The sequence below is a fragment of the Galeopterus variegatus genome, unplaced genomic scaffold (assembly GCF_000696425.1).
Source record: "Galeopterus variegatus unplaced genomic scaffold, G_variegatus-3.0.2 Scaffold445, whole genome shotgun sequence".
In the NCBI taxonomy this organism is placed as follows: domain Eukaryota; kingdom Metazoa; phylum Chordata; class Mammalia; order Dermoptera; family Cynocephalidae; genus Galeopterus; species Galeopterus variegatus.
The window spans coordinates 234,060-245,625 of NW_007726556.1; the positions used below are offsets into that span (position 1 = coordinate 234,060).

At 45.1% G+C, this 11,566-nt stretch overlaps 1 protein-coding gene across 1 annotated transcript; it reads left to right on the forward strand.

Moving 5' to 3' along the window:
- The first annotated feature begins 429 nt into the window (after window positions 1-429).
- Window positions 430-9,331, forward strand: DFFA (DNA fragmentation factor, 45kDa, alpha polypeptide). Its single transcript, XM_008568812.1, has 6 exons — window positions 430-607; window positions 2,280-2,441; window positions 3,740-3,882; window positions 7,191-7,380; window positions 7,603-7,751; window positions 8,524-9,331. The coding sequence occupies exons 1-6, from the start codon at window positions 472-474 to the stop codon at window positions 8,734-8,736; spliced, it is 993 nt and encodes a 330-aa protein (XP_008567034.1). The 5' UTR covers window positions 430-471; the 3' UTR covers window positions 8,737-9,331.
- The last annotated feature ends 2,235 nt before the right edge of the window (window positions 9,332-11,566 follow it).

An 11,566-nucleotide genomic window follows, 5' to 3' on the forward strand; every position in this document is an offset into this window, starting at 1 on the left:
CGGACACGAAAAAAGACAAAAAGGAAAAAATAAATAAATAAAAATAAATAAATAAAAAATAAATAAATATTAACATTATGCATCTACGTATGCAAACAGGAGTGCTCTAGAAATGCAAGGTAGTGTACACGCATGTACTTTGTTATGCAAAATAAATCCCTAGTGACCTCATTTGTGAACGTGCGATTGCAACTCGCAAATACAAGGTAAAAATAAATTCCCGGGCTTAATCGACTACAAGAACAAGTCGGCTTTGAACCCAGGGACTACAGCTCCCGGCATGCCTCGGGTCCACACACACGTTAGCGGCAAGCAGAACTACGCCTCCCGGCGTGCCTTGGTCTCACGCGTGATTTGCTGCAGAGAGAACTACAGCTCCCGGCATGCCGCGGGAGGGATTGGGCGTTGGGGAGCCACTGCCCGGGGTTTCCACCGATTTCCCGGAGTTAGTCAGGTCTCACCTTGGGGAAGATGGAGTTTCGTGGGGGTGCCGGAGCTTCGGAACTCGGCGAGATCCGGACTCTAAAGCCGTGTCTGCTGCTCCGCAACCGCAGCCGCGACCAGCACGGCGTGGCGGCCTCCTGCCTCGAGGAGCTGAGGAGCAAGGGTTGGTGCTGGACCCGGGCGGGCCCTGGGGGATCCCGGGCCGGGCGAGGATGTCCGGCGGGGGCAAGGCGGGGGCAGGAGAGGCGACTAGGGGATTCTTGGAGTTCCAGTGGAAACTTGGTACGGAAATGGCCCACGTGGGTCCAGCGATGTACAGGGTTCAGGCGCTTGAACTTTTCCTCGTAATGGTGGAAAGGTAGACAGAAAGCCATGTGCGGATGAAGACAGACCGAGGTGTCTGGCCCAAAATCACAGGTTTGGGGCCCAACCGAGCCCAGGGTATTCCCGCCACTCCTGCTCACTAAGGTGGTGCTGGAGCCCCCAGCTGAGCCCACGACAGAGCGGGGACGGGTTTCTACCGTCAGCTGTGTAGGGGACATGAGCCACAGAAAGGGAACTGCTACTGACAGTTCCTGGAGGTCCAGGCAAGGAACGTGAGTTGTAGGTGACCGAGCTGACGTAAGTTCCGAGCCCGGCCCGTGCTGCTGGACCTTGCACTTGACCACCTCTCCACCTTCAGTTTTCTCCTTGACAGGGTGGGTATAATATTTCCAGCTGTTTCAGAGAGCTGTTGAGTTTCATAGATGAGATGATAAATTCAGGTGTTTGCAAGTGTTGTTAGCCTGTGGCAAGAATTGTTTATCCAAAGAAGTTCTACAGATTAAACGTGTGAAACAGAGCCAGGCACGTATCACAGGGTGTGTCAGAGTATAGGTGTTTCCTCGCAGAGTCACTAAGCCCCAACAGATATCATATAGACGTCTTTTAGAGACCCAGGAGAAGCCAAAGCGCTATAAATGCTTTGGTGACATGGCTTTTGCTATATAAGCATATACATATTTTTTCCTGGCTTTAGGTTACTTAAATTTTAGTGCCACTTCACTGCATTGGCTGGATGTATTTGACATGGAGGCTTGTGTTCTCCGCAGCTTAGCCTGTACAAGTCTTGTTGTTCTATTTGAATGGTAGACAACATTGCCAAAGGACACTTGTAGTCTCTTGGCATTTCTGCTTACTCCAGTGCCATTAGCATTTTAGGCATTGTCATCACTAAATGGGATGGTACAGACCTGCCCTAGGGAAAGCCTCTTGCCCAGTGATAATAAAAATGAAAAGCTACTGATAAAACACTGTCCTATAGATTAGAAAAGCTGCAAAGGAAGATAATACAAAGAACGAAAAGCAACTTAAGATGACCATTGAATAAGTGAATGAAAGACTGCTTATTCACAGTGAATCAAACCAGACTTTGATTTATTGTTCATTCAAGTAGAGACTCAAATGCCTCCTATATGTGGGTGCAAGGCAGCTGTCGAACACATTTTCAGGAGCCAGATCACGTGGGTTCAAATCTCAGTTCTGCCATTTACTAACTGTGTGATCCTGGACAAATTAACTTAACCTCTCTGAGCCTTGAGTTCATTATCTGTAAAGTGAGAACAATAGTACTACCTTATAGGAATATTATGAGATTAAATACCATATATGAAAAGCACTTAGAACGTACACGAGACACATGGTGTTATATTAGTGCTAGTGGTTGTGGTTGTTATTATAGTTATTACGTACCAGGAATTCTGCTTGGCTTCGGAGCAATACATATTGAGGGTACAAAGACAGATATAATTTCCTTATGGATGTTTGTCAGTTACCAAATATTTTATTCTTCTCAGCTTGTGACATTCTGGCCATCGATAAGTCCCTGACCCCAGTCACCCTGGTACTGGCAGAGGATGGCACCATAGTGGATGATGATGATTACTTCCTGTGTCTACCTTCCAATACTAAGTTTGTGGCATTGGCCAATAATGAGAAGTGGGCATATAACAATACAGGTAAGAAAGGCTGGCCATATACAAAATAGCCTATGCAGTATAACATCCATTGTGGTTAATTTTACTACACAGGCAGCTGGTTGCTGTTCGTCTGGGCATTTAAGCATTTATACAGCAAATGTTTACTGAGCACCTTTTATGTGCCAGATACAGTACCGAGTCCTTGGGATAAAGATGAATGAGACACGGGTCCAGTTCTCAACTAACTCACAGACTAACAGCAACTGAAATGCAGCATGGCAGAGAGATCTGTACTATAGGCTACAGTCAGGCTGCCGGAGTCTGAATCCTGGCTCTGCCATTTAGTAGCCAGGTGACCAATGACAAATTACATAACCTCTCAGTGCCTTAGTAACATAATAATTATGGTACCTATCTCCTAGGGTAATATAATACATATCAAACCAGGGTTTCTCAACAATACTGTTGATATTTTGGGCCAGAGAATTCTTTGTTGCAGAGCATCTGCTCTGTGCATCGTAGAGTATTTAGCAGCATGCCTAGGCTCTTCCCACTAGATGCCAGTAGCACCCCACTACCCCAAGTGAGACACCCAAGAGAGTCTCTAGACATTGTCACATGTATCCTGGAGGGCAAAATCACTCCCATCTGAGAACTGCTAATATGAAGCATTTAGATCTTACATGGCACACAGTGAGGGCTCAGTAAATGTTACCTGTCACTATCATCATCATTATCATCGTCATCATCACTGGAGATACAAAGGGGACTAACACTGATGATCGAGGATAAGAGACCTAAAAAGTGTCTTGAAGAAACTCCATGTGCCACGAAATTGAGGAACTCACCCTTCAGCAATGGCTGGACCAGCCACCTTTGTAGTCAGGTGCAAGGGACAGCAAACGGTGGCTGCAGCTCCACTAGTTAAGGATGGGACCAGTCCCCAAGCATGAGAGGGATGCCAGTGAGATTGAATGTTTTTGTATACCAAAACAGAACACACCCAGACACATGAAAACTAAGCAAAAGGGAAGTGTGATAAGATCCTGGGTATGTGTGACCACCGGATTGTTGAGGTGGCTTCTTTCCATAGAAGAATACAGAGCACTTTCATGCAGAAATGAATCGAAGATGGAGGAAGAGGGAAAATTAAGGTCCTAGATGGGGACTGGCTTTCCTGTGAATCCTTGAGAAAAGGTGCTTCCTTCACTGAAATTCTGAGTGGTCAGTAGGAAGGATGCAGACACCCTCAGGAGGTCTCTGTGTATTGGGGGCGGAGGTGAAAACAGCACTTCAAGTTATACTGATTGTGATTGGCATTTTCTCCCATCCATCAGATGGAGGTACAGCTTGGGTTTCCCAAGAGTCCTTTGATGTAGATGAAACAGACAGCGGGGCAGGGTTGAAGTGGAAGAATGTGGCCAGGCAGCTGAAAGAAGATCTGTCCAACATCATCCTCCTGTCAGAGGAGGACCTGCAAGTAAGCCGCCTCCATGACCTGCAGCAGTGTTCACCCAGCCTCTGCAGCCCCAACACCTTCTTAGCTTCCACACATCTGCCATAGTAATTTCATTATTTCTTAATTCTTAACTTTAAATAATTCTTAAGTTACAACTAAGATTCTTTATTTTATAGTTCTCACCTAGTCATTTTTCAAACCTCGATGCGAATCAGAATCACCTGCAGATTTTTTTTTTAAATACAGATGCCCAGGCCCCACCCAAGACCTGTTCAGGAGGACTCTGGGGGTCAAGGATGTACTACTGCTAAAGAATGTAGAGTTGCAGAGCTGGGTTCATATCCCAGCTCTACCACTATGATCTTGAGCCAGTAGCTTAGCTTTTCTGCTTGTATTTCCTCTCCAGTAAAATGGGGCTAAAAATAGTATGTTTTCATTCAAAAAATATTTATCGAGCCCCCTTGCATGGTCCTGTGCACTGGGGTACAGTGATGAACAAGCCAGACACAGTCTCTTCTCTGACAGAACTTGCATTTTGAGGAGGAGGCAGACAAAAACAAGAAAGCATATCAGACAGGGTGGTGTGCACAGAGTGATGGGGGCTGCTGTAGATTGGGAGATTGAGGAAGGCCTCTTTGTGGAAGTGATTTTTTGGTTATTTTTTTAAGTCACATATTTATTTTGAATAAGTAATATGAATACATTCATATGGTTCAAAATCCAAGAGGAAGGGCCGGCCCGGTGGCGCACTGGAGAGTGCGCCGCTTGGGAGTGTGGCGGCGCTCCCGCCAAGGGTTCGGATCCCATGTGGAGACCGGTTCCCGCTCACTGGCTGAGCGCAGTGCGGGCGCAACACCGAGGGTTGCGATCCCGTTACCGGTCAGTAAAAAAGACAAAAAGGAATTAAAAAAAAAAAAATCCAAGAGGAATAGAAGAATATACAGGTAGCCAAAAAGTGAAAACAAGCCAAATGTCAATTAGCTGATGCATTCATCAAAAAAAGGGGAGGAGAGGGCTGGCCCGTGGCTCACTCGGGAGAGTGTGGTGCTGATAACACGAAGGCCATGGGTTCAGATCCTATATAGGGATGGCCGGTTAGCTCACTGGCTGAGCATGATGCTGACAACACCAAGCCAAGGGTTGAGATCCCCTTACAATTGGATGGAGCCCGTGGGGCAAGTTTTTTGGATTTTACAGAGAATAAAAATTTTTTTTCCCTTTTTAAAAAAGGGGGGGGGGGGGGAGGAGAAAGACCCATTGGTCAATAAAATGTGGTAAATCCATATAAGAGAATGTTATTCGTTCATAAAAAGGAATGGAGTATTTTACATGCTACAACATGGATGAACCTTGAAAACATGCTAAGTGAAAGAGGCCAGACACAAAGGCCACATATTTTATGATTGTATTTATATAAAATGGCCAGAATATGCAAATTCATAAAGATGCAAAGTAGATTAGTAGTTGCCTAGGGCTGGGGAGACTGAGTAGAAGTAGGGAGTAACTGCTAGTGGATTTCTCTTTGGGGTGCTGAAAATGTTCCAGTATTGATTGTGGTGATGGTTGCACAGCTCTGTGAATATACTAAAGCCCACTGAATTGTATACTTCATATGGGTGAATTGTATGGTATGTGAGTTATAGCGCAGTAAGCTGTTGAACAAAAGGACATACAGGAAAAATCTGAGCCCTGCCCCAGCCTATCAGGTTTCCCTTCCTGGAGACAACTGGTCTATCAGTTTCCCATTCTAGGTATTTTATACACAAACAAATATGTATATATTTTCTCCTCCCCTTTTTTACACAAATGGAGGCATATCTACTCTGTTTTTACAGAAATATTTGGAGAGTATTCCAGATCAGTATATAAAAGGCATCCTTGTTCCTTTTTTACCACTGCGTGGTACTCCATTTCATGAGTTTATTTAACAAGCTCCCCCCACCATTGATAGACATTTGTGTTGTCATTAGTCTTGTATTCCAGACAGTGCTGTGGAAACTTATGCCAATGTCATTTTGCACACGTGCTTGTATGAATAAGTTCATAGAGGGGTAATTGCTGAGTTAAAGTTACGTGCATTTGATAAACCTTGGCAGGTTCCAAGAGGTAATGATTAAACTGAGAGCTGCAGGACAAGATGGAACCTGCATGAGAAGGTTGAGGCCAATGTTCCAGGTAGAAGGAAAGCAGAAGCAAGCTTGACTTCTTTTTTTTAAGAAACAGAAAGGGAATGTGAGGTCCCTTACCACCCCAACAGACTGGCATGTTATGATATATCCTAAGAATATGGAACAGAATAGGTCCTACCAAAATAGGGACGTCAGAATAAGAATGAATTTGTCAGAGCCCACGCCCTGACAGCTAGGCTCCGGAAGGAAGCTTAGGACTCTCAAAGAGATCTTATGAGGCTGCCACCCACAGGTACAGGAAAAGTGCCATCATCCCAGGGACCGTGGGCCGTGAGGATGGATGGTGGTGAGAAGGAGAGAGCACTGGGGTCATTTGCAGGCGGTTGCGATGTTTGGGAAGTTCCCTACCCACTCTTGCCTCATTTTCCTCTGTAAAATGGGGATAACACCAGTACCTCTTGAGGTTTGTACCACTTGAATTTTGTTTTTTTTTTTTTTAAAGATGACCGGTAAGGGGATCTTAACCCTTGACTTGGTGTTGTCAGCACCACGCTCAGCCAGTGAGCAAACCGGCCATCCCTATATAGGGATGGCCGGTTTGCTCACTGGCTGAGCGTGGTGCTGACAACACCAAGTCAAGGGTTAAGATCCCCTTCCCGGTCATCTTTAAAAAAAAAAAAACAAAATTCAAGTGGTGGGCCGGCCCACAGCTCACTCGGTAGAGTGTGGTGCTGATAACACCAAGGCCACGGGCTCAGATCCCTATATAGGGATCTGAACCCGTGGCCTTGGTGTTATCAGCACCACACTCTACCGAGTGAGCTGTGGGCCGGCCCACCACTTGAATTTTGTTTTTTTTTTTTTAAAGATGACCGGTCCCCGGATCTTAACCCTTGACTTGGTGTTGTCAGCACCACGCTCAGCCAGTGAGCAAACCGGCCATCCCTATATAGGGATCTGAACCCGTGGCCTTGGTGTTATCAGCACCACACTCTACCGAGTGAGCTGTGGGCCGGCCCACCACTTGAATTTTGAACCTTGTGAATATATTAATATTACCTGTTCAACAATTGATGCAATATAAAACTTAAAAATAACTAAAAGTACTTGTAGATTTCTTTCTTTTTTTTTGGCTGCTGGCTGGTATGGGGATCTGAACCCTGATTTGTAGATTTCTTAGAGTCTGTATTTGTTTCTTAGATGCTCATCGAGGTTCCATGTTCAGACCTGGCTCAGGAACTATGCCAAAGTTGTGCCACAGTCCAAGGGCTCCAGAACACCCTCCAGCAAGTGCTTGACCAGAGAGAGGAAGCCCGGCAGTCCAAGCAACTCCTGGAGCTTTATCTCCAGGCTTTGGAGAAGGAGGGCAACATCTTGTCAAAGCAGGAAGGTAGGTCTCTGCTGAGGGTTCACGCTGAGAACTCAGGGCCAATGGAGCCTTCCCTTGAGACAGGACCCTGTGTTTGCAATGAGCCAGAAATACTGAAGCCACAGCTGCTGGGGTCTTGGAAGGATACTTTTCTCTCTTGCCCGACTGATTACTCAAGCTAGTTGATTGTGTGGCTGTATGATTTCACAGCTTGCTGATCTCCATCTCTCATCTGCTTTGCAGAGTCCAAAGCTGTCGTCAGTGAAGAGGTAGATGCAGTTGACACGGGTGTCGGCAGAGAGATCTCCAAAACTGCACTTACGAGCCAGGTCCTGACTGCACTGAGGGAGAAGCCTGCTCCAGAGCTGCATTTATCTAGTCAGGATTTGGAGGTGGGCGAGAACCAGAGAAACTGAACTGCAGAGGATGACTTGCCCTGGAGATGTAGCATTACTCTGCAGAGGCATGCATGGGATTTTTTTTCACCTCTGCAGAATCATAGCTACCAATTTGCCTATTATATGCCGAAACATCTACAAACACCTTATTTAATCTAAATCAAAATGGCTTTAAAAAAAATGGGTGCACTTGCTCAGATTAGCAAACATAAGTCTCTTATCCATCTTTGGTAGTGAAACGACTAAACCTGGCAGGGAGGAATAGCAGGGCTCAAGCTTCTAAGATGGCTTCCAGTTCTGTCAGTGGTCGAAGAACACCCGTAGTCAATCCCAAGGCCTGTAAAATATCACTTGAAAAGGCAAACTTGAGGGGATCGTCTTGTACTGGCATCTAAGGCCAGGGAACTAGAAGCTTGACAAAGGGAACCCATCAGGGTGAGTGCTACTTATTGTCTGTCCCTGTCCCAGGTATGTCCCTGTTGTAGATAGAAGGGAGGAAAACTGTGTTAACTTGAACTTGGCTAAATTTCCTGTATGTGTAGGACTTTAAAGTTGCTCTAAGTAAACTTCTTTCTAAAGATTCTTTTCTGTCGGTGTTGTTTGGTAGGAAAAGGCATATGACAATTTACTGGCAAGAAACCTGGCATTTCAGAGTAAAGACAGAACTTAAACTGATATGCCTAATCTTGCTCCCCTAAAGAAGCTTGAAAGCAGCAGAGAGGAGCACAGAAGTAGTGGTTCTCAATGGTTCTTATTCTTGCTGCAGTTGGTTACCAAGGAAGACCCCAAAACATTGGCTGTTGCTTTGAACTGGGATGTAAAGAAGACAGAAACCGTGCAACAGGCCTGTGATCAGGAGCTCACCCTGCGCCTGCAGCAGATGCAGAGCTTGCGTTCTCTCAGGAATATTTCAGCAAGGAAGAACCTGCTGCCTGGAGAACTGCAGAATCCTAAACGAGCCAAGCAGGACCCCACATAGCCACAGCCGGAACTGTGCCAAGGAACACCCTGTGGCCTTGTTCTCTATCAGTAAATACCTTCCACCTGATTATTTTACCACCTATATACTCCTCTGCCCACTGCCTTAGAGCATGTTTGAGAACAGGCTGGAAGACTGGCTTTCTGCCTCTCCGGAAAAGCTATTCCAGGTCTCCACATCTGCCCTGCCACCTGTTTTGAATGACATCACCGCACTAGCAGTGTCCCGTCTCCTCTAACTGCATGTTCTTGTTTCTCTGTTTAAAAGTAATTGTCATATTTCAGACTCATTAATCTTGTTCTAAAGATAGAACTGCAGAATTTTAAACAAATAATGGTAGAGAAGATGACATAATAGAATGTTGATTATGACCACAAATTTGTTTCTCAAGTTAATGAGTTTTTTGGTTTGTTTAAAGGCACATATTAAGTTTGCAGACCATAGGGACATACAAAGAATCTAATTCACCATTTCTAATATCCAGTTCAGTATTGTGAAATTATATCTGTTACCACTGTGAAACTTCTCAGTTTTCTAATATGTTTTATCAGCAGGGGGTATAAAAGGTCATTAAAGCGATTTCCAGGCAGTATGACTCCAAGTCTCTCTGGGTGCAAAGCAGAGCGCTCTTTGTATGCCTCCCATTTCCGTACAAACTTGTTCTGCAGGTTTTATAATCTACAATACAGTCTCCTTGTAGGGAAAAGATAAGTTATCATTGACTTATTTGACTTTTTTCAATGTATATTTGGAGCAAAATAGAATGCTGTTAAGAGATAGTTGGCTAGTTATTAAGTAAAGAAATATAACAGTAAGTCCTGGGGTGAAGGTGGGGTGCAAAAAACAATTAAACGCTTCAATCACTAGATGATTCTAATATCTAAATAAGCCTCCTTTTACATGGTGGGGGGAGGAAGAAAATGGTTAAACAGGACAAAAAGAACAGTTTCCTTCTGTGATTTTCTTCCAGGAGGGCTCAGACTATCCAGCATCCTTTTATTGAAGCCTTACGCTGACGGTTCTTACTTATTATCCCCAATGTTTTCTTTCTTTCTTATAGCTTATATTGTAATGACTGTCATCTCAAATACCTCAAGCAGCAAGGCCCTTGGTTATGGGATTTCCCAAAACAGTCAAATTCTGCACAAAATAACATATCTATCTTTGATTTACAAGGTAGCTACATTCCTAGAAAATCCGGGGTACGTTAAAACTGCAAAAAAATACTTTGTGTTTATATACAAAACAGGATTAGGTTTCAAGCCAAGACAATTTTGAACAGGTTTTCATCCGTGTCAGTGTCCAGCATGACAGACAAAAGTCATGCAGGATATCGGATGATTCCTCCTGTCCTGTGCACTGCAGGAAAACTAGCTTCCCACCCCGCACCCTTCAGAGCCAGTAGTAACCCCCAATCACTGAGATAACTAAAAGCATCCCCTATATTTCCAAAGTGCCCCTGGAGAGGCAGTAATGCCCATTGAGGATTTTTCTAGCAGTTTGTAGTCTGCTGTGTGCTAGCATTTAACACATGGGAGCCTTACAAAACCGGCTGAGCTAGGCGGGACATTGCTTGTCATCTTGATGCGAGGATAGGAAGCTTTGTTTTCAGGTCCACACCTGAGGAGATAGACTAAGACTGTCTCAAAGGCTCAGGAGCCTCAGCAAGGATTTTTAAAATTTTTTTTTAGTGAATCGCAATTGATTATACATATTTTGGGGGTTCAACATTGACATGTTGATCAATTCAATATTATTAGCATATATATTATTACAAATCTTATTCTTTATGCCCCTTATCTATTCTTTCCCCACCCCCCACTCCTTCCCCACTCCCACCTCTGATAACCCTAGATTTCTGCTCTCCTTCTGAAAGAGTACCAGTTACTCTGTTGATTTGTTTCCTAGATGATGTATCCAGTGTTGAGAGAGGTGTGTTCAGGTTCCCCACTATTATCATAGAGCAGATGCTTCTGTCACTCTGGAATAGGCTTTGTGGAGAGACATCCTCTTCTTTTCTTTGGTCTCCGCTGGTGACTCTCCTTGTGTCGATGCCATCAAGTAGCTGGCGGGTCATCTGCATGGTTGTAGCATCTAGCCCCTTTTGCTGCAGCCATGGCTATCATGGTGGCTATGGTGGACCACCAACATGGAAGTGGTGTTTTGGGCATGCTCCTTGCCTGGTTGCAGGAGGAGCGGTCGGTGCCTGGATCCATGCCTTAGAACCCTGGGCGAGCCCCGTGGCAGCAGCCTCAGCAAGGTTTTTAAAGGGAAGAGTGTAGGAAACAAAAGGGGGAGGTTGTTCCCATCAGGGGCTGCTACATGCACTCTTACAGACTCTGGTCTATTCGTTATCTCATGGGCAGTCCTGTAACTCTTCAACTTAAGCTGGATGTCATCTTGGAAGTTACTGATGAGCTTCTTACTCTTTAACAGAAGTTACTGATGAGCTTTTTTTTTTTGAGTCACTGATTACCTTGCTTTTCTTAAGCACTAAGTTCTGCATTCTTTTCCCATGAGCTAGGCTGTGAGTCAAAGTTACAAAAAGACTTCTTGGGGCCGACCCCGTGGCTCACTCGGGAGAGTGCGGCTCTGGGAGCGCAGCAGTGCTCCCACCGCGGGTTCAGATCCTGTATAGGGCTGGCCGGTGCGCTCACTGGCTGAGCGCGGTGCAGGTGACACCAAGCCGAGGGTTGCAATCCCCTTACCGGTCACAAAAAAAAAAAAGACTTCTTGAAGGCTAGCATCCTGCTTAAAGCTGTAGTCTACAAAATGGCTCTTCTAAGGCTAATTATCCATGACTGTTTGCCATGGCGGGGGGGGGGGGGGG

Bases quoted from the DNA above. Each gene is read 5' to 3' on its own strand.
- DFFA (XM_008568812.1), top strand. From the start codon at position 472: ATGGAGTTTCGTGGGGGTGCCGGAGCTTCGGAACTCGGCGAGATCCGG. The intron at 2,442-3,739 runs GTAAGAAAGGCT...CCCATCCATCAG, and splicing joins GTGGGCATATAACAATACAG to ATGGAGGTACAGCTTGGGTT. The intron at 3,883-7,190 runs GTAAGCCGCCTC...TTTGTTTCTTAG, and splicing joins TGTCAGAGGAGGACCTGCAA to ATGCTCATCGAGGTTCCATG.